The sequence below is a fragment of the Carettochelys insculpta genome, chromosome 1 (genome assembly GCF_033958435.1).
Source record: "Carettochelys insculpta isolate YL-2023 chromosome 1, ASM3395843v1, whole genome shotgun sequence".
NCBI lineage: Eukaryota > Metazoa > Chordata > Testudines > Carettochelyidae > Carettochelys > Carettochelys insculpta.
Genome location: NC_134137.1, coordinates 278,218,002 through 278,241,337, shown reverse-complemented (window position 1 = coordinate 278,241,337; position 23,336 = coordinate 278,218,002). Strand labels below are relative to the sequence as shown.

General features: G+C 52.6%; 1 protein-coding gene across 1 annotated transcript in view; it reads right to left on the bottom strand.

Moving 5' to 3' along the window:
• Window positions 1-1,726: 1,726 nt before the first annotated feature.
• The window catches only part of ISX (intestine specific homeobox), a 52,205-nt gene continuing 30,595 nt past the window's right edge, over window positions 1,727-23,336 (bottom strand). Inside the window, exons 3-5 of the mRNA XM_074983847.1 lie at window positions 11,812-11,963; window positions 2,801-2,917; window positions 1,727-1,963 (exon numbers count right to left, since the gene is read on the bottom strand). Coding sequence (XP_074839948.1) covers window positions 1,727-1,963; window positions 2,801-2,917; window positions 11,812-11,963 — 506 coding nt within the window. The remainder of the gene's footprint in view (window positions 1,964-2,800; window positions 2,918-11,811; window positions 11,964-23,336) is intronic.

Genomic DNA, 23,336 nt, shown 5'->3' with positions numbered 1-23,336 from the left:
AACTGTGATCTACTATGTGGTGACCAGTCAATGGACAGAAAAAAAACTGAAATGCTCGGGATGTCTAGTTATTCACAGGCACTTTTCAAAAAAACACTGTGTTTGGGGTAACCCACTTACCTGCATGCCTATGAGCATACTATAAATTACCCAGCAAACCTGTGGGCAGCAGAAGAGAGCAGGTAGCAAGTCTACAGCGCTGCCAACAAGCCAGACCCAATGTAATGGGTCAAGGGAAATTGCTCAGACTGGGTCTCTGAAATAGGCCCAGCCTATCTGTCTTACCCTGGGAGTCTGCTGTACTCTTCTCAGGGCCAGGGAAAATGTCTTTTGTCTAGGAGTTCCATCTATGACATCAAAGGTTAATGCCTTCCTACTCCTTGATGTTTCCTCCTTTTGAAAGGCCACCTCTCTATCATGTCTGATTGACAGATGAGAGGGTGGTGCTAGCCCTACTGCCAGGGCAGCTCTGGCCCCTTCCTCATCTGTGTGGGGCCTATAAATCCTGTCACAATGTTATTTGTTAATTTCGCTGGGAGTATAGGGAATCTTGCACCCTACACCACTGATTTACCAGTGGAAATTTTACCTTTCAGCTGTATTATACACCTAATAAGCAAGAAAAGTATCCTAGAAGTATAGCTATATGATGCACAGTGGGAATGCATATGTAATACGTAATATTACTGGGGTCTTGTTGGTCACAGGATAACCAAAAGGTTGTGTAAGTTCAAAAGCATTTTCCCTGCTCACCAATGGACATTGGTTCAATGAAATATATTGCCTCACCAGCCTTGTTTCTCTAATATCCTGGAACCAAACATGTCTACAACAAGATCACATAAAACCGTTCTTTTGTGTCTAGTGGATTAGTCCATGTCTTCTTAAATATTGTTTTTGATGCTTTCTTAATTCATGTCCAAAACCAGAGGTTTCCTCTTAAACTTTTTAGATTGACCATCTGCAGAAATCTCTCAACCCTATGATATTAAATACTTAACTCAAAATGGATATTTGTCTCAGATTGTTATACTCAAGCACTTGTGATATTCATCCTCTTTTATTCAAGTCAAAATACAACAAGCAAATCAAACACACTCATTCCAGAGAAAACAATTTAACTTTGATCTTTGACCTAAATGTACTCTTCTTCCACCTGGAGAAACAGGACCAATGTGAAATTTGCAAGAGACCCACATCTCCTCAGGTCAGCCATTTTGGTCAGCAGAATAGCCGTGTTTTTTGTAGTGACCATCGCTACATGAGCTCCAGTATAAGAATGCAAAAATCTTAGTGCAAAAATCTTAGTGCCCAAGATTATCCATGTACCAAGATTATTCGGTGTTTTCTCAGGGCTGGAGAAAGCTTCAGTTTTTCGCAAGGTCTGGTTAAAATCACAACCCCCTTAGGTATGTGTGCTCTGGAAAGTCAAATTGTTAGTCTATAAGGTGCCACAGGACTTGTTGTTTTTATTTCAACAAAGGACATGGTTCTGTAGGACGATTACAGAGCACTTTCCAAGGTTCTGGGGTGCTACTGTGTTCATTCAGCTTTAGCTTGCTGATACAATATCACTGCTGTGCCATGCTGGCTTTGCAGCACAGGGCACCCAAAAGCTGAGCAGCCCTGATCCAAAGAGAATCCCACCTGCCTATGAATATGATATGTCAGAAATGACCAGAGGATGCCCTCAGAGTCTCTCACTCCTGGTCCTCCTCATCCTCTTTTATGTGGAACTGGCACAAATGCTGTTCCATTCAGTCTTCTGGGGCACAGGGATGCCGTGTGGAGGGAGGTAGTCTAAGAACAGATAACATTTAGGGAAAGGCAGCCGTTCCAAGTGTGTAGGAGCAAAAGGCAATAAGTCGGGCAGCCAGGCTGATGTCAGATACTCCTGGGCTGGCGAGTAATACTCAGTAGGAGAACCTCCAGCACAGACATTTCTGGGCACTGGACTGGAACCCTGTCACCACGAGAGGAACAGAGAGAATTTTTTATAAACATCAACACAGACTTTTAGTTTGATGTAACTTACGAGCAGCCCAGGCACCACCTAATGACTTTTCTCAGTGTGCAGCAATAAAAACGAACAGAAGGGACCACTGTGATCATCTTTCTTGCTTGCTGCGTGTTGCAGGCCACAGAAACTCACCTACTCCTGAAATAGGAGAGAGAGACTGCGTGTGCCAACCTGGATAACACTGTCCTATCTAGGAAACACTGCCTTGGCAAGCAATCTCAGATTAACATAGCAGCGTGGACACAGAGAAGACCTTCTACAGAAATGAGGCAATATGGTTGCCTATGGCAACCTTCCTGTCTAGTCCTCTTCTAACCTATGGATTCGGCAGTGTTCCTTCTCTCAAATGGCTGCTCAGAAACTGACATAAAAAAGGTGAGGCCCTCAAAGACAACATTCAGCCCCTGAAGGGAGTAACTACATAGGTCTTGATTGACCTCACTGTGTCTAACTAAAATGTGGCTGGAAGGATGGGTTGGGCCAATGCTGGGTTTTGGTGGAAATGACTTGGAAGTAAAAGGGGGAAGAATATCTCTGCCAAGAGACACCACCCCAAATATGCACTGAATAGACTTCATTTCAGGAGGAATGGCACAATGTCTCAGAAAAATTGCCCTGCCATATGCAAGGATTCTCCTGGGTTATATACACATTCTTTCGTTATTTTGTTCTTTCTTCCCTCCCGCTTCCTCAGGTAATTCCTGCACAAAGGTGTGATACTGAAAATGGTGAGTCTGTCCATCTTACTCACTTTCTTTATGCATGGCCTCCCATACTCACTGTAATGTCCAACTTTGGAGCTGGAATGAAATCAGCCTTGGTGAGATGTTGGAGGCCACTGAAATAGCCACATTTTTCATGCTTCCTCCACTTTGCTCGCTGGTTCTGGAACCAGATCTGGGTGCAGAGGAGGAAGGAAAGAAGGCAGATAAAGACACAGCAGATATAAGACAGGTCAAAAGAAAGGCTCACGTCTGTTTCAAGGAGCTATTGCTGATACTCTTTGAAGACTTTATGGAAAGCCACATGCATCGAGGGTGAAGAGGCCTGTATGGCTTATGGCTTAACCTATGGAAAAAAAAATTGTGTTCAGAATATACTTTTCATACTCTAAGGCTGCATCTACATTAGCTGGCTACTTCGAAGTAGCTGGCACAACGTCAAAATAGCATGCGTCGTGTCTACACGCACCGTGTGCTATGTCGACATTCAAATTAACATTAAGCGGCGAGATGTTGAAATCACTATTCCCATCAGAAGATGGGAATAGCGACCTACTTCGATGTTGAACATTGAAGTAGGGCGTGTGTAGACGATCCGCATCCCGCTACTTCGAAATAGTGGGGTCTGCCATGGCAGCAATCAGCTGAGGGGTTGAGACATGCTGGCCAGCCCCTGCGGGGCAGTATGATCTCTGCACCCAGCGGTTCTTAAAGCCGCACAGACCCAGAAACCCTGTAGCAGGAAGCTGACAGCGTGCGCACAGCAGCTGTGCCACGAGGTGTCCCTGCACAGCCCAGCGGGACACCATGGCAGCCAGCCAGACTCCTGAGCACCCCCAGAGCTCCCCCTGTGGGCCATCTCAGGGATCCCAGGCCTCCAGCTGGCGGGATAGGAAGCGGGGCCCCTCCTGGACTGACCCTGAGCTCCGTGACCTGCTGGGGCTCTGGGGTGAGGAGAAGGTGCTGCACATCACGGGGAGCAAGCGGCGGAATGCGGAGGCGTTCGCCCGGCTGGCCGAGGGCCTGGCTGCCCGGGGTCACCCTGCCCGCACTCCTGACCATGTCAGGAGTAAGGTCAAGGAGTTGCGGCAGGGTTATGCCCGGGCCCGGGACTCGGCCAGCCAGTCTGGGGCTGCCCACGCTGCTTGCCCCTATTACCGGGAGCTCAGGGCTATCCTGGGCCCCCGGGGCACCTCCTTCCCCCCAGGCACCCTTGACACCACGGCTGACGAGCCCCAGCCGGCCTCGGAGCCAGGGTCAGGTCTGGAGGCCAGCCCTGCCCCCGCCGCCAGGGCTAGAGCCGGGACCCTCCACCCCAGCCACCGAGTGGTCCAGTGAGGAGGGGGAGCTTGTGCTGGACATCCCATCCCGCAGCTCCAGCCGGGTGTCTGCTAGATGGGCATCTCCTGCTCCTGGCAGTGCACCGTCAGGTACGTACCCCACAGGGCACAGACCCCCTGAGCATGGGGCCGGGGCACCACTTGACTGTGGGCCCCACACATCTCCACAACACCCCAGCCTGACATGGCCTGGGCAGACCACGGCACAGGGACAGTGCCACAGCCGCCAGTGCCCAGCAGCACCTCCACCCATGGACAGTGCCGTGCCCCACCCCCGGTGGGAGGGGAGAGGGGCGGACCACTGGAAGGGGCCACCCGCAGGATCACTGCACGCACCAATGGGGAATGGATTGTGGGGGGGGGCACAGGCCCTTGGGGGGGATGGGGGATGGGCCACGGGTCAAGACTGGGTACTCACGGCCTCCCTTCCCCCCTATTTCTGCAGCCGCACCATCTGTGGTCTCAGACAGCCCTCCGAGACCATCCGAACACCAATGCCCGGGGTCACCTCCTGCCCCAGGACGGGCCCACCCCTGCCGGGGCTACCGCCGCACCACATATGACCCTGAGGTGGCTGCGGCCCTCCGGTGACCTCATGGAGCGGAGGCTCCAATTCGAGGAGCGGGAGGCCGCCTGGCACCGGGAGGCCTGGCGGGAGTTTATGGCCACCTTCAACCGGGTGGCCAACACCTTTGAGGAGCTGGTGACCCGTCTGCCCCCCCCACAATGTCCTCTGTGCTGCCCTCCCCGCCGCCCTGCCTGCTGATGTCCCACCTGCTGCTCTACCTGCTGGTGTCCTGCCTACTGCCCCACCCACCAGCTCCTCAGGGCAGGAGCCACCTGGGGCCAAGGACCTGCCTTGGCCATACCTCCCCGTCCTCCTGGACCCCAGCCAGCCTCGCCAGGGACCCTGGCTGAGAGGGGGACCGGCCAGCCGAACGCAGCAGGGCTCGTGCCCTTCCACCCAAGCCCCAGAATGATGGGCCGATGTGTGGCCTGCCCACGTCTCCCACCATACACAGTTGTCCCCACCCTGTATATAGCTATTTAAGGTTGACCCCCCCCATACATAGTTTATTAGAGATGTCCCCACTTGTATATAGTTATTATTTTCATTGAATCTGTTTTATTTGCTAATATTATATGCCGAAAAGAGGTGACATATTTGTTTTGTAACTAATGATAGTTTTATTTTTCCAAAAACCTGTGTCCCATGTGCTTTTGGTGAGGATGGGGTGTGGGTGCTGGGGCGGGGTGCAGGGATGGCTGCGGGGTTGCTCACTGGGCCCCCTGGTCAAAGTACTCCCTTAGGGCCTCCCAGACCCGGACCCTGTCCTGGTGGGCCCGGTGGCTCGGGGAGGCAGCTGGCTGGGGGTAGGCTGTTGCAGCCTCCTGCGCCCAGCCGTGCACGAAGGCCTCCCCCTTGCTTTCCACCAGGTTGTGGAGAGTGCAGCAGGCCCCCACAACCTGGGAGATGTTTGGGAGGCCCAGGTCTAGGCGTACCAGGAGGCAACGCCAGCGGCCTTTCAGGCGCCCGAAGGCTCGCTTGACCACTTGTCGGGCATGGTTGAGTCGGGTGTTGTAGCACTCCTGGCTATCAGTGAGGTGGCCTGTATAGGGCTGTATAAGCCAGGGCTGGAGGGGGTATGCCGCATCCACCACAAGGCAGAAGGTTACGGTGGTGGTATCCCCCAGAGGGATCTCCCTCTGGGGGATGTAGGTCCCCACCTGCAGTTGGCGGCATAGTCCCGAATTCCGGAAAATGTGGGTGTTGTGGGTGGAGCCGGGCCAGCCCACGTAGATGTCCTGGAAGTGGCCACGGTGGTCGACCATGGCCTGCAGGACTACAGAGTGGTAGCCCTTCCTGTTGATGTAGCATCCACCACTGTGGTCTGGGGCACGGATGGGGACGTGGGTCCCATCAAGGGCTCCAAAGCAGTTGGGGAATCCCATGGTGGCGAATCCCTCCATGGCCGTGTCCAGGTCCCCAGCTTGGATGACCCTCTTCAGCAGCAGGGCATTGAGTGCACGCACCAGCTGTGGGGAGGGAACATGGGTGCCTGTGAGGGTTTGCAGAGTGTGACCCCCCCCCACCGAGGCCCCCCCTCCCCAGGCCCCGCTCCCCAAGGGGTTCAGCCCCAGGCCTCCTTACCTCCATGAGGACAGCCCCGACTGTGGCCTTTCCCACTCCAAACTGCTGTCCCACGGAGCGTTAGCTGTCTGGAGTGGCCAGCTTCCAGACAGCTATTGCGACTCTCTTCTCGACGGGGAGGGCGCACCGCATCCGGGTGTCGTGGTGCCTGAGTGTGGGGGTGAGCCACTGGCAGAGCTCCATGAAGGTTTGCCGGCTCATGCAGAAGATCTGCAGCCACTGGTCATCATTCCATTCCCCCATAACCAGGTGCTCCCACCACTCGGTGCTGGAGGGGTAGCTCCAGAGTCGGTGGGGCACCCGGCAGCGGGAGAGCAGGAGGGCCCGATGGTCGGAGGCATCTCCTGGTGGTCCTGGGGAGGGCTCCAATTCCAGAAGCTGCTGGGCAGCTGCCCAGGCAGCATCTAGAAGGGCGCCTGCTCTGCAGGAGGTGGCTTGTAGGGCTTCCAGCTGCTGCTGGAGGTCCATGTCTGCGGGCTCGAGGTCTGCGAGGCTTGTATCACCAATGCAGGGCTGCTTGTGCGGTGCAGGCCAGGTGTGTCTGGGAGGGGCCCTTTCAGGAAGCAGCTTGCAGCTGCCCCGGAAGGGCGAGTGTGCTCTGTGACCTGGTCCGCGGGCTTTCCTGGCCCCTTATTTTGAAAGAGGGGGCTTGTGTGTGTGGACGCTCTGCGTTTCCTTCCGGGGCAGCTCTTTTCGATGTTCCTCAGCGCTACTTTGACGTTGAACGTCGACGTTGCCAGCCCTGGAGGACGTGTAGACGATAATCATTGAAGTAGCCTATTTCGACATTCTTACTTCTAAATAGGCTACTTCGACGTAGTGTCCTAGTGTAGACGTAGCCTCAGTAACGGACCGGTTGTGAAGTATGTGCGTTTAGACCGACATGGCCGCCATTGTTTAATCACAAATAGCACAGACTCAGTGAACTCTGTAAGCCAGCATACTGGGATTCTCCTTTATCCTTTTGGGAAAGTGATAGGGGACCTTTAAACAGCAGTCAGAGACGTATTGAGTGATCCTTATTTTTTTACTTTTTCTGGAAGGGCAGAGCCTCTATTACAGCACTGCTCCTTTCCCTAGTCTGGGAGACCAGCTTCGGTAGTGGACATAAGGATGAGGGAAAACTCTGATGCAGGGTTCAGATGGAAGATCTACTAGCTCATGGTTAAAGTATTACCAGGTGAGCTATACTGATGACACGTCTTTCTAAACTACAAGGTACAATTTTCAAAAGCACTTGATGATTTAAGGAATCTGTGTCTCATTGGATTGTTAGCCTAGGTCACTCAAGTACTTTTGAAAATTTTGCCCATGAAACCTGACTTAGCTGAGCGACTCCTACTTTTCTCCAAGGAGCACCTGTCTGCCATCTGACTTGATCTTCCTGAGTAGTTCCAGAGACATGGCTAAATGTTTACAGACTAACCAATACAGCTCTACCTTGGTGTATTGATGGTTGCATTGCTTGGTCATAATATTTAAACCCATTTTCTTTTGTGTCAGAAGCTCATGAATGGAATGCAAGTCTTTCATTTCCTGGTAAGTGGTTCAAACTGAATAAATTAAATTAGTAATTGAAAACGGTTACTCTTGAATTTGTGATTTTTTTTTTAAATCCAGCAGCGAACAGGTTAATTAATTACTTCTGCATCTCTTGCACATGAATTATTTGTAATGTCAAGTGTCTACCATGTTGCTATTGGCTAAGAGTTCCTGAAAAGACAAACTTGTATGTGAGTTTTTGTATGTATTGGAACATATGTATTAAATGACTTAGTTCAATATCTATGGACAGGAGTCTTACAGATGATAAGAACCATAAAATTGCCCTTTTCTGGTGTTACTTGCACAATGGTGAAAGTTGGAATGAGCCATGAAAACAGCTACTGTCTCACCCTTTATGATCATCTTTCCAAAGTCAGTATTTTCAGGTATATTCATAGTTTATACATCCAGAAAGGACTCTTATGATCATCTAGTCTGACCTTTTGCATAACACATGCCATAAGATTTCCCATGAAATTTTTGCCCGCAAAAGCTTATGCTCCAAAATATCAGTCAGTCTATAAGGTGCCACAGGACGTCTCATTGTTTTCGTAAGATTTCCCTGAGTTAATTCCTGCTGCAGGGCCAATAGCTATGATTAAAGTAGAAGAGATCTTTTTGAAAAGCATCCTGTCTTGTTTTTGAAAATCTCCACTGATTTTGTTATAAGCCTTGTCTACTAGCTTCAAGAAACCTCTGTTATTAAATTTTTTTTCCATCTGTAGGTACTTGTAGCCTGATCACATCACCTCTTAACCTTCTCTGTGTCAAATTTCAGGTATCTAAAAGGGTGTTATAAGGAGGAGGGGGAAAACTTGTTCTTCTTGGCCTCTGAGGATAGAACAAGAGGCAATGGACTTAAACTGCAGAAAGGGAGGTTTAGGTTGGACATTAGGAAAAAGTTCCTAACTGTCAGGGTGGTCAAACACTGGAATAAATTGCCAATGGAGGTTGTGGAATCTCCATTGCTGGAGGTATTTAAGAACAGGTTAGATAGATGTCTATCAGGGATGGTTTAGACAGTACTTGGTCCTGCCATTGGGGCAGGGGGCTGGACTCGATAGCCTCTCAAGGTCCCTCCAAGTCCTAGTATTCTATGAGTCTATGAAATTAAAGAGATTGAGCTTTTTAGTTTGTCATGAGAAGGCATGATTTCCTATCTGAATCCTCCTCACAGCTCTTCTCTGAACCCTCACAAGTTTTCCAACATCCTTCTCGAATTGTGGACATCAGAAATGGACACAAAATTTCAGTAGTGATTGTATCAACATGACAGACCATAACATTTATTCTGACAGGTTGAACCTCTCTAATCTGATGCTCTCTCATCCGGCTACACCAGTAATCCAACACGATTTTAGTTAGCTGGATGTTCACTTATGATGGGTGTGGCCAAGTTTCCAGCAGCCCCATAAACTTTGTTTCCAGCCACCAGTCCTGACTCTCAGTATTTTGTGCTGTTATTTAGCTGTAATTTATGCCTCATTGTCTTCTAAGAACCCAGTAAGTGGTGGACATGTTAGTAATGCTGCTAGACAATATTGACCTCCCATGGTCTGGCAAATTCTCTTGTTTGGCACTGGTCAGGTCCTGAGGGTGCCAGACTAGAGAGGTTTGAGCTGTATTTGAGATTCCCTTGGTTATTTATCTAATATATGCACGAGCCCTTTTGGCCAATAGGTCACACTGGGAGCTGGTGTTCAGCTGGTTACCCACTCTGGCTGGGTCTAGTCTGCAGGGAACTGTTGGCAAAATATATGCAAACTGCACACTGCAATTTGCATATCTTTTGATGACAGTTCTGTCAGGAGAGGCTTTCCGAACATTTGGCCCATCCACGTGGGGCCAAATGTCAGGAAAAGCCCCTCTCCCAGGACATCTCTTATGCCTTCTGGCACAAGGTATACAGGAATGTTGGCAGAATGTGTCCGCTTTTCCGACAGTGATCTTGGAAAAGTGGACACATTGTTTGGATGCAGCAGACTCGGAAAATGTCTGCAGTCTAGACATACCCTCTGGTCCGCACCTCCTTTTCAGGGTCACTATTTCCCATGATAGAGTCCCCCACCTGTAAGCGCGGCCTTTACCCTTTTTTTTACAGATGCTTACATGTACATTTAGCGATATTAAAACATATAGTAGTATGTAGTAGTAGCACATAAACATTTGCTTGCATCAAGTTTACCAAGTGATCTAAATCAGGCTGTATCAGTGACCTGTCCTCTTCAGTGTTCACTACTGCCCTACTCATAATGTCATCTGCAAACTTTACCGGCAACAATTTTATATTTTCTTTTGGGTTGTAGAGAAAAATGATACATTGCGCAGGACCAAGCAGGACTCCTTGTGAAACACATGCTCAGGGATAAGTCCTTATTTACCTACATTTTTAGATCTGTCAATTAGCCAGCTTTTAATCCTTGTAATTGGTGCCACATTGATTTTCCATCATTCTGGTATCAAATAGGAATGCTGTGCAGCACCAAATCAAATACCTTATGGAAGTCTAAGTCTATCACATCAGCATTATTATTATTCTCAATCACATGTATAATCTTATTTGAGTAATGGATGCATGTGTGACATTTCTCGAGTTAGGTAACTGACAACTATAATAATTAGACATTCTAAGAATGTTTTGGTGCCAGCAGCATAAGAGCACCAGCATATGCCCCTCAGATTGAAGTATGCCATGATAATGCAGTTGTTTTCCTCCACATTCTGGATAGGAACATACGCAGTTGGCTGGCCTGTTCTCCAGTGTTATTTGGCGGTCTACAGTAGCCACTAAGTAGCCCCCTTTCTTGTGCTTTATATCCTGATAGAACATGGCAAGAAAACTGTCCCTGCCAATGCCAGTGCTATGGCTGTTCCCTTCAAAGACCTTCTTGTCATTTAAGTATTAGACAACAAAAATTAGAGTGAGTTGAAAATTAGTTGAATGTTATATATTATACTGGGATTCATTTACAGGGATGCCTCATAGTATGGAAGCCCTTTCCCCAGAGTAGGAGAGAGAACCTCCAACCAGCATCTGCTAACTAGATTACCCCTGCAGATGGAAGATTTAGAAAGAGAATTGGGCTTATCATGTTTCAGATATAAAGCCTGTGGCATTCCCCTCTAGTGCCTTGTAAGCAGTGTGTGAATCTACTGCATGCTAATATATTTTAAATGTAATAAATCTCACATGCAGTGAAACTATGGTATCAGGTCCCCACATGGCATAAATCAGCATAGATTTATTAAAGCCCAGTGGAGATACACTGATCTATCCCCCTGTGAGAATGTAGCCCATGGGTCTGCCACATGCAGGATCAAATGTAGAACTACCAAAGGGAACAGACTATGTTTCCATTTGGCTTAATTTCTGAGATAGTGCAGAACAGGAATGTAGGTCACAACTTCAGATTAAATGTACAAAAATAGTTTGTGAAGGACCAACAAATGATTAGTAGGGGTTTTAATCAGGGGTCGATCAGTTGTTATAGAGTCTAGTAGATTGCTTGCTGCCATTTATAACACATTACTTATGTATGTAATATGCTTCTGATTACATCAGTTATTTATTAATCATTTGTTAATCCTATCTGGGGTGATAACTTTCCTTTCCCTTTGTAAAATAGGGATAATGATACGGAGCTCCAAGGTAAAACATTTTGAAATCTAAAGATGAAAGAGCCTATCATCATCCTCATAAATTAATCATAAACTATTCATAGGCTGGACATTAGCAAAAAGTTCCTAACTCTCAGGGTGGTCAAACACTGGAATAAATTGCCAAGGGAGGTTGTGGAATCTCCACCTCTGGAGATATTTGAGAACAGGTTAGATAAATGTCTATCAGGGATGGTCTAGACAGTACTTGGTCCTGCCATGAGGGCAGGGGGCTGGACTTGATGACCTCTGAAGGTCCCTTCCAGTCCTAGCATTCTATGAGTCTATAATTCTATAAATGCAATTTCAACAGAAGGTATGGCTGGACTCTGTGGGTGTGTGATGCATAAGGCATTTTAGGGGCACAGACGATACCTGGACCCTGGCTTCTGGGAGGTTGATCCTTGCTGCCAGTTGGGTGCGGATGTGAATGTCCGGATAGTGAGTGACCTGGAAAATCTTCTCTAGCTCCTGGAGCTGCTCTGCTGTGAATGTCGTTCGGATTCTCCGCTTCCCTTTCCTCTCATCTGTACAATCAGTGAAACATCAGTCAGGCTGTATAATAAGTGTATGTTTATAAAGAGTTAATAAATTATTACTATAGGGCTATATCTACACTTGCCCCATATTTTGAAGGGGGCACGGTTATCAGAGTGATGGAAGATTACTAATGAAGTCCTGCGGTGAATATGCAGCACTTTGTTCAGCTAATTCTCCCATGCAGCAACTTTGAAATGTCAAACTTCAAAATGCCGACATGCGTGTAGCCAAAGGCACTTCAAAGTGCCCGTGCTACTTCAAAACGTTGAGGAGTAAAGCCACTTTGAAGTAGCGCGGGCACTACAAAGTTTGACACTTCGAAGTTGCCATGGGGAGAATTAGCCTAATAAAGTGCTGCATATTCATTGCAGCACTTCATTAGGATTCTCTGATCAGCCTGATTACCATGCCCTCTTCGAAGCACAGGGCAAGTGTAGACATAGCCTAGATGTTTTAAAAGCGTGTTTGTTTTACAAAGAAAATTGTTACAGAGTCCAACTGATTGCTTATAACCCTCTCTTCACTATTTCTAACGCTGTGCTTATAACAATCTATATCACATAGGGCTCAAGTCTATAACATATGTAATATATTGATGTAAAATGCCTGAAAGATTCATTCATGCAGCATCCTTTTTGCCTGTTCTTGTGCCCTCCATAAAAACCAATCACAAACTCTCCACCACAAAGATGGTCTTCCAATTCTAATTCTAAAGTCAGACTCACCGGCTGCGTCTACACTACAAATTAACTTTGAAGTTAACTTCGAAGTAAGGGGCTACTTCGAAGTAGCCTGCAGAGCGTCTACACACGCTTTTCCTTACTTCAAAGTTAACATTGAAGTAAGGGAGGCTAACTTTGAAGTCACTACTCCATTCCTGGGAATGGAGTAGTGGCTTACTTCGACCTGTAACTTCGAAGTTAATGTGTGTAGATGCTCTGCACTCCTTCCTTTGAAGTAAGGAGTCCTCCAAGGAGGGGGCCCCCCCTGGAGGATGGAGACAGTCTGGCCAGCCCAGGCAGGGCTCTATGGTCCCTGTTGGCTGCCTTAAAGGAAGCAGCTCCCTTGCAACCCCAGGCAGGAAGCTGAGAGTATGCCACAAGCAAGGGCAGCACGAGCTCTGTCCCAGACTGCCCCTGCTCGAAGCACCCACCAGCCTCCGCAGCCCCTACCCACCATGGCTGCACAACAGGAACCCCTCCCCCTCTGGGGGCTCCAGAGGAGGGGTCCCAGGAATCACAGGGCACAGGCAAAGGCAGCGCCAGGAGGGGACCCCCCTGTACAGAGGCAGAGCTTAAGGACCTCCTCGCTCTGTGAGGGGAGGAGGAGGTCCTGCGGCAAGTCAGAACCCATCAGCGCAACACCGAGGCATTTGACCAGCTGGCCAGTGGTCTCACCACCCATGGACACTCTGACCGGACCAGTAGCAGCATCTGAATTAAAGTGAAGGAGCTATGCCAGGCATATATTAAGGCCCGTAATGCTGCCAGCCAGTCGGGGGCACGGCCCATCCACTGCCTTCACTACCAGGAGCTGCACAGGCTCCTGGGGCTGAGGGAGGTGGCCAGCCTGGAGTACGTAGTGAACACCTCCGTTCCCACCCCCATGGACAGTGGCAAGGAGGCAGGCCCCTCTGGCACCACCAGCCCCCCATGCAGAGACTGGCCCGCTGAGACCGAGGGTGATGACGGGGGCTCCAGTGATCGGACCCTCGTCATCGCCCTCCCCTCTGGAACGCCGAGTCAGGCATCATCCAGCCAGGCCTCACCTGAGCCCCAGGAGGTCACAGCCAGTACGTTTGGGGCGAGTGGCATATCACAAAGGATGGGGATGGGGCCCCTCCCAGAATAGCCCCACATGCCCCACACCTGAGGATGGGGGAGCATGGGCTGATCCTTGCCAAGCGGGAACCCCTGGGCATCCGGGATCCCGCGGGCCATTGGGTGGCAGGGAGGCGGGGCAGGGGGCAAGGGAGTGGGAGATCCAGCCCCCTCCCCCGAGTCAGGAGCCAGCACTCATGGTCCATCCCCCTGTCCCCTCCTGTCTCCACAGGTCCCTGGCCAGCCGGCCATCCCTGCAGTCCTGAGTGGGCTGTGATTGCGGAAGGCCGGGAGGCCACCCCATCATCCCAGCCTGCATCCCCCCACAGCTGTGGATGGGCCCCTCAGAGACGGCGGTAGAGGGATGAGGAGGTGGCTGCCAACCAGGTGGTCATGAGGTAGCTGACCGGCATGCTGCGGGAAGGGCTGGAAGTGGAGTGGGACGTGGGGGTGAGGCTGGCCAACAGCATGGATGCTGTACTCCAGGCCTTGGCTGGCCGCCTCACCCAGCCTCCCGCCCCCTCACCAACCCATCCTATGGCTGCTCTTCCAGCCACCACCTGACGTGTGGCGGACCTGTTGCCAGCTTAGTGGCTTGAGCTGGCCCAGTGGCTGCTGATGGAGGCGGGCACTCCTGGCCCAGCCCCAGTGGACCCTCCTGTCTAACCCGTGGGGCAGAGCCCACAGCACCCACCCCACAGCCCTACCTCCCCATGGTCCCAGCGCCATCAGAGCCCCACAGGCGACCCCAGTCCCGGGGCGATAGGGGCAGCTGTGGCCGACGTGGCTCCCAGCTCCCCGCTCCTCAAACCCAACCCCCATCCTAGCCCTCCTCTCTGGTCCAGTCCCACACACGAGCCCCCGCCTCCCCACTACCAACCAGTCCCCCCATGCACACGAAGGTTTACACATTACGTTCAGTATTGTATGTTAGTTTATTTCCCCCATTAAAGCTTCCCATTCTCACCCTAGCCTGTGTCTGTGGTGCTTCCTGGGGGAAGGAGTGCGAGGGGTGCAGGATGGTGTGGTGTGTGGTGTGGTGTGTGGCTGGGGGTGTCACGCCTGGCCCCATGTAAAGGCCTGGCACAGAGCATCCTGGACCCTGACCCCATCCCACTGTGCCTCAAGGCACAGGGCAGCAGGTGGCTGCTCATAGATGGCCCCCTGGTCCGCGGCCCAGCCCTGCATGAAGGGCTCCCGGCGGACCTCCACAAAGTTGTGGAGGGCACAGCAGGCGGCAATAACCATGGGAGCATTTGGGAAGCTGACATCCACTGTAGTGAGGAGGCACCAAAACCTCCCCTTCAGCCTCCCAAACGCCCGCATGACTGTGCCCCTGGCATGGTTGACGCGACTGTTAAAGATGCCTTGGGCTGGCATGGTGTGGTCGGTATAGGGCCGCATGAGCCGTGGGTGCAGTGGGTATGCGGCATTGGCCATGATGCAGGGGGGCATCATGATGTCCTCGAGTGGGAGCTCCTGCAGGGGAACATATGTGCCCTCCTGCATCCGGCGTCCCAGCCATGAATTCTGGAACACCCGGGCATCATGGGCCCTGCTTGACCACCCCACACACATGTCCAGGAAATGGCCCCTTGTGTCCACTGGGGCCTGGAGTACCACTGAGTGGTACCCCTTCCTGTTTATGTAGGCGCACCCACTGTGATCCAGAGCCCAGATCGCAATATGCATCCTGTCCAGGGCTCCAAAACAGTTGGGGAAGCCCAGGTCCGCAAACCCAGCAAAGGCGGCAACCAGGTTCCCAAGGGTCACGACACATCACAGGAGCACTGTGTTGATGGCTTGGACGACCTGTAGGGTGAAGGGAGGGACTTCCATGACCACTGGACTGGGGGCTTCCCGGACCCCCAGGGACCCCCCTTCCCCCTTCCCCCCACTGGGAAACCCCTGCCCCCCACCGGGAGCCCCCTGCCTGGTCATCCCCTCCCTGGGGTGTGTCAGTGGTGAGGGCTGGACATACCTCCTTCAGCACTGCTCCGACTGTGGCCTTGCCTACGCCGAATAGGTGGCCGACAGATCTGTGGCTGTCGGGGGTGGCCAGCCGCCATAGTGCAATGGTCATCCTCTTCTGCACCAGGAGTGCTGGCCGCATACGGGTGTCCCGGTGCTGGAGGACTGGGGCGAGCCAATGGTAGAAGTCCTTGAATGTCTGCCGGGTCATCCTGAAATTCCTGAGCCACCGCTCATCGTCCCAGTTCTCCGGCACCAGCCAGTCCCACCATTCGGTGCTGATGGCATATGCCCACCGGCTCCGGATTGGGGGGGAACAGGGGAGGGGCAGCATGAGAGTGGTAAGGGCCTCAAGGCTGGGTCCCATGTGACCGAGCCACCTGCGCTGCTCGTGCTGCATGGTGAGCAGCACGGCCAGCAGGCTGAGCAGGACCGTGATGGCATCGCCCTCGCTGAGGTGGGGAGCTGGCATGGTCTCTGGCTGTTCCCCTGTGTATGTTCTGCTGCTGTCTTCAGCCTGTCAGCCTTGAGCACATGCAGGCTGTGGGTGCTGGGAGGGGCCGTTTAAGGGGTTGGCTGGCTGGGAGCCTGGAAGGGCTTGTTGGCCATGCGACCCCATGCCTGCATCATTTCCTGTCTCCTTACTTCGAAGTAGGGAGTAGTTGTATGTGGATGTTTAACTTTGAAGTAGGGGAAAGCCTCCTTCGAAGTAAAGGAGTGTGCATTTTGTGTGTGGATGCTCTATTTCGAAGTTGCTTACTTCAAAGTTGTACTTCAATAATAATAATAATAACAATAATAATAAATTAACAATACTAGCCTCCAGTTGGAATATTTGCCTTGCAAGCTCAATTGTCTGCACATTTATATGTTTTTAGAAGATACAGGTGACACGGATGGCCATGTGGTTTGAGTCTGACATTATGCTACTTTTGCACCATTGTAATTCCATTGACTTTCAGTGGTAAGATCAGAATTTTGTCCAGAGCCTATATATGAACTCCTGCTGGCCTTGCAAGCAGCGCCCTCCAGCTTGGATAACTTGTTCCTGATCTCTCTATATCATTCTGTCAGCATTACAAATTGTTGAATAGCAGCCTTGCAGCAACTCCTAAGCTGTGTCTACACGTGCACGCTACTTCGAAGTAGCGGCACTAACTTCGAAATAGCGCCCGTCGCGGCTACACGTGTCAGGCGCTATTTCGAAGTTAACTTCGACGTTAGGCGGCGAGACGTCGAAGTCGCTAACCTCATGAGGGGATCGGAATAGCGCCCTACTTCGACGTTCAACGTCGAAGTAGGGCCCGTGTAGACGATCCGCGTCCCGCAACGTCGAAATTGTGGGGTCCTCCATGGCAGCCATCAGCGGGGGGGTTGAGAGACGCTGTCTCTCCAGCCCGTGTGGGGCTCTATGGTCACCGTGGGCAGCAGCCCTTAGCCCAGGGCTTCTGGCTGCTGCTGCTGCAGCGGGGGATTCATGCTGCATGCACAGGGTCTGCAACTCGTTGTCGGCTCTGTGTATCTTGTGCTGTTTAGTGCAAGTGTGTCTGGGAGGGGCCCTTTAAGGGAGCGGCTGGCTGTTGAGTCCGCCCTGTGACCCTGTCTGCAGCTGTGCCTGGCACCCTTATTTCGATGTGTGCTACTGTGGCGTGTAGACGTTCCCTCGCTGCGCCTATTTCGATGTGGTGCTGCACAACGTCGATGTTGAACATCGACGTTGGCAGCCCTGGAGGACGTGTAGACGTTATTCATCGAAATAGCCTATTTCGATGTCGCCACATCGAAATAGGCTACTTCGATGTAGGCTTCACGTGTAGACGTAGCCATAATGAGCAGGACATTTGTTGCATTTTTAAAAAGCTGCCTTGCAGAAAGCCATGCAGTGAACATTTCTGTAGAACACAAGCCTTATATGTTTCTAGACATTCTAATGGTCAGTCAGACTCTTGGTCAAATGCCACGTTATATGGTCAGATGCTCTGTTATGGCATGGCTACTGTGTGCCATGTTGCCAGCACAAAGTGGTCTTAAAGACAACATAGCCTCAGCAAGTGTTTGTTTACAGAACAGCATAAGTTAGAGGAACCCTCAGGCTGCTCTAACATGGCTCAAGGTAGCAAGTCCTCAGTCGTTTGCATAGTGGTCTACTAAACCACCATGAGTTCAGCACTTGGAAAGGCTATTTAGGAATCTAGAGCAAATAGATTAAAGTTGTGTCTACACTAGCCAGATATTTTGAAATAGCTGGCTCAAGTGTGAAATAGGGCACATCACGTCTACATGCTCCATGCGCTATTTCAAATTTGAAATCGACGTAAGGTGGCAAGACGTTGAAATCGCTATCCCCATCGGAAGATGGGAATAGGACCCTACTTTGACGTCCAACATCGAAGTAGGGCGTGTGTGGATGATCCGCGTCCCGCTGTGTCGAAATAGCAGGGTCCTCCAAGGCGACCATCAGCTGAGGGGTTGAGAAACGCTCTATATGCTCACCCTGAACACCCTCCAGACATCCTGATCCACCATCCATGGCAGCCAGCCAGCCCCCGAGCGCCCCCAGGGCGCACACCCCCCAGGGGGACTCAGGGCTCCCAGCCATACAGCCCAGGGGGGAAGAGGTGGTGGGGCCCCTCCTGGTTGGATGCTGAGATCCGGGCCTGCTGGGGCTCTGGGGTGAGGAGGAGGTGCTGTAGGAAATGGGGAGCAAGCAGTGGAACACAGATGCATTCGCCCGGCTGGCTGAGGGCCTGGCCACCTGGGGTCACCCTGTCCACTCTCCTGACCATGTCAGGAGTAAAGTCAAGGAGCTGCGGCAGGGTTATGCCTGGGCCCAGGACATGGCCAGCAAGTCTGGGGCTGCCCCCACCACTTGCCCCTTTTACAGAGAGCTCAGGGAGATCCTGGGCCCCTGGTACACCTCCTCTCCCCTGGCCACCCTTGATACCTCGGCTGAGGAACCCCAGCAGGCCCCGGAGCCAGAGTCCAGCCCAGAGGCCAGCCCTGCACCCCAGGGGTCCCCAGAGGAGCCCACCCCTGGGACAGCAGAGGAGGAGAAGGGCTCCAGCGATGGGGGGCTTCTGACTGACCTCCCCTCCTGCAGCTCCAGCAGGGCGTCTGCCCGACGGGTGTCCCCTGACCGTGGGAGCAGACCACCAGGTATGTACCCCAGGCGCACGCCCCCGGGTTAAGGAGTGCGGGGCAAGGGACATGACCTGGGCCCCCCCCCCACACCTAGCTGGCCCCAGCCCACCACGGCCCCGGGACAGTAGCGCCACAGCCCCCAGAGCCTGTCATCACCCACCCCCCCAGGACAGCACCACGCCCCATCCCTGGGATGGGGGGAGCAGAACCCCTGAAGGGGGCCACCCATGGGGACACCACACCCATCATCTTGGTGGACAGGGGACGGTGACCCAGCAGCAGAGGGGTGGGGTGGCGTGGGCTGTGGGCCAGGGCCCAGGCTAATGGATGTCTTCACTCTCCCTGCTCTTTTCCGCAGCCGCACCATCTGAGGGTCACGACAGTGTGGGCGCCACATCCGTCACGCCAGGCAGCTCACCCGGGACGTTGCACCATGTCAGCCAGGCGATGGAGCAGAGGCCGGCCCCAGGATGAACTCGCCACCGCTGGAGCCAGCCTCGGGCGTCTGTTGACCCCAAGTCCTTGCCACCCTCTGGCACCAGATGGATGTGTCAGAGCGCCGCCTGCAAGTTGAGCCGGCACTCCTCCACTTGCAGGAGTGAGTCCTGGCCTGGTGCCAGGAGGCCTGGGGGTCCTTTATGTGGACCTTCGAGCGGATCGCTGAGTGGATGCCGCCCACCACCACTTCCAGCTGCCATCTCTCCCAGCCCCGCTCCAGCTGCCCTGGATCCCGCCGAGCAGGAGGACCGCAGGGCTCAGGAGCTGGCTCAGCCATACTTGCTGGTCCTCCGGGCCCCCATCCGGCCTTGATGGGGCCTCTGGCCCACTCATGGGTCGCGCCCCCCACGATGGGCACTTGACAGTAGGTAAGGGGGCCAAGGACTGGGCCACCCAGTCCCCCTCCTTTGTACATAGTTCCCCCCTCGTTGTACATAATTGTCGTGTCCCACCCCCTCTTTAGTAGCTGTCCCCCCCTCAATGTACATAGTTCCCCCTTCCTGTTTAAAAATATTCATTGCTTTTGTTGGTTTCAATAATGTTCGGGTTTATTTTTAAAACAAAAATGTGTGTCGTGTGCTCTTAGGGCGCAGTAGTGTGGGTGTGGGGGCAGTAGTGTGTTGTGGGTGGTGGGGGGGCAGTGAGTGGCCCACCGGGATGGCCCCGCTCTTGCTCACCCCACAGCCTGGTCGAAATGGGCCCGCAGGGCCTCCTGGACTCAGATCCCCTTGTGGTTGGCTTGGCGGCTCGGGGCAGTGGCTGGCTGGCGGTAGGCCATGCCAACCTCCACAGCCCATCCCTGCACGAAGGCCTGCCCCTTACTCTCCACCAGGTTGTGGGATGCACAGCACACACCCACCACATGGGGGATGATGGGGATCCCCACGTCCAGGCGGTTGAGGAGGCACCTCCAGCGGCCTTTGAGCAGCTAAAAGTCCACTCGACCACCTGGAGCACATGGTTCAGGCGAGTGTTGAACCTCTCCTGGCTGGTGCTGAGGTGGCCTGTATAGGGGCGCATAAGTCATGGCTGGAGGGGGTAGGCGGCAAGAGGGATCTCCCTCTGGGAGATGTAAGTCCCCACCTTCAGCCAGCGGCACAGGCCCGAGTTCCGGAATACCTGGGCGTCGTGGGTGCTGCCAGGCCAGCCCACATATATGTCCTGCAAGCGGCCCCAGCTGTCCACCATGGCCTGGAGGACCACCGAGCGGTAGCCCTTCCTGTTCAGAAAGCGTCCTCCGCTGTGCTCCCGGTGCAGATGGGCATGTGGGTCCCGTCCAGTCCCCCCGAAGCAGCTGGGGAACCCCGTGCCGGCAAACTCCATGATGGCTGCATCCAAGTCCCTGAGCCGCACGAGCCTGTGGGGCAGCAGAGTGTTCAGCGCACAGACCACCCGTGGCGGGGGGACATGAGCACTCATGAGGGGTGTGCAGGGTGTGCCTGCCCCCCCTCAAGCTGCCCCCGGGCTCCCCCCTGCCCCCTGGAGGCCCTCTTGCCAGGGTCTCCCCTGCTCCCCCAGGCTCCCCCCTGCCCCCAGAGCCCCTCTCCCCGGAGTCCCCCCCCACCCCCTCGGGGTCCCTTCCCAGGCCCCCTTACCTCCATGACGACAGCCCCAACAGGGGCCTTGCCCACACCGAACTGCTGCCCTACTGATAGGTAGCTGTGTGGAGTGGCCAGCTTCCAGACAGCGACGCCGACCCAGTTCTCGATGGTGAGGGCATGCCACATAGAGGTGTCCTCGTGCCACAGGGCAGGGGTGAGCCACTGGCAGAGCTTGCGGAACGCCTGCCGGCTCATCCAGAAATTCCGGAGCCAGCGGTCGTCGTCCCACTCCTCAAGGACCAGGCGCTCCCACCACTCTGTGCTGGTGGGGTACCTCCACAGCCGATGGCGCGCCCGGTGGGAGGGGCCGGGAGAGCCCTGTGATGGTCTGGGGCAGCTCCTTCATCCCCAGAGGAGGAGAGCTCATCTTCCAGGAGGTGCTGGGTGGCCTCCTCCATGGTGCCAAGCAGGGCAGCCCCTGCCTCAAATGCAGCCCTGAGGGCTTCTGGCTGCTGCTGCTGCTGGAGGTCCATGCTGTGTGCACAGGGTCTGCAACATGTTGGCAGCTCTGTGGACCTTGTGCTGTGCAGGCCGAGTGTGTGTGTGGGGCCCTGGTAGGGCCCTTTAAGGGAGTGGCTTGCTGTAGCCCCGGAAGGGCTAGTCCACCCTATGACCCTGCCTGCAGGCTTTCCTAGCCCCCTTATTCCAATCAGGGCTGCTTTTGTGTGTAGACGCTCCCCTGCGGGACCCATTTTGATGTAAGCTTTCCTACACTGACACTGAACGTCGATGGCGCCAGTCCCGGAGGATGTGTGGACGCTATGCATTGAAATAGCTTATTTTGATTTTGAAATAAGCTATTTCCACGTAGCGTCCCAGTGTGGATGTAGCTTAAAAGAAAAATCTGTCATGGACGTGAAAGGTCCTGCTCTGAGGACAAGGGATTGGACTCGATGACCTCTGAAGTTCCCTCCCTGTTCTATGAGACAGGTATATCTCTATATATTTAGATAGGGAGGGACCTGCAACAGTTCTGAGCCAGCTGATCTGCAGTACGCACCTTAGGACCTGTGGTTCACAAATGGAGAAGTCCCCACCTAAACAGGATGCCACTGACCCATTAGCGTGGGCAGATACACCCCTGGTAGAGCAGGTCATGGTTTTTCTTCTGAAACTGTAAAACTGTAGCAGGATTAGAACACACCATTTCTAACCTTATGAGCAATTATGACGATCTTGCTACTTTGACCTGAGGTGACTAGCAGTCAGCACACTGACATAACGGATGCTGTTGGAGAAAATGACCTATCTGAACAGTAGCTTTTGATCTTCCATGTCTGGTGATAGCTGCCAATGTAATTAAGCAGACCCTTCCTGGTGGGAAAAGTTATCTGGAGAGAGCGACTGTATTCTCGTAAAAACAGTTATTTTCTTCTGCTTTGCTTGAAGATTTGACCGTTACAATAAAACTTACATCTGTGGAGCTAAAACAGTTGGAAGGGTGGGACACAGCTTCCTAATGAACGTAACTGTTCTCTGAACCAGAGTTAAAAAAAAATGTACAGAAGTGGTCTGAACTGAAATTGCGTCTCTCGCCTCGTCACCATGCTTGCATGTACAACCAATGAGCGCTGGGGCCAGACGCTAGTTCTGGGGATTTCTGAAAGGCTAATGGGATATAGTTTTTGGAGGCTGTTAAGTGGATTATTCCACTTGAAACATGACCGTACGTCTCACGTACTTTAACAATGGCTCCAGGTATACAAGAATGTGTGGGAAGCGGCATTCCTGCTAATTTTTTCCATCCATGGGTGGAATTAATTTTGTTATGTCCACCACGGCATGTACAGATGTGGACCACTTGTGGAAACACATGCAGCACACTGTGGGTGGCTGCGGAAGCTCTGCTAATCAACTGGAAGGTACCTGACTCACTCCTGAGTGGCCTCTGAGAAGTCAGCTTCCAGAGAACACTGGTGAGAAGCATCAGTTATCACGAGCTTTGCCACGACCTCTGCATCTCAATCACAATGAATGACTGCAGCTCCTGTCTCAAAGACTCAGATCCAAACTGTTGGACATTTCACTGGCACTTCAAACCACCAGTCATCAGACTGCATCCTGCCATGTGTTCCAAGGAGCAACTGCCCTTGACAATGAGTCTTCTTGACACTATTGGGGCAGTGATATGCAATGGGGCAGATGTTTGTGTACGTATGGTGAAGAGAACAGTAATCAAGCTTTCACAGAAACCCAGATTATAGCACTATATCAGCTTGCCATCTCCATGGAGCATAGTTGCCAAAAGGGGTATATATAATATCAATGATTCCATCATGAAGAGGGAAAAGGGAAAAATAGGAGTGTTTGATGCTGAGAATATGAATCT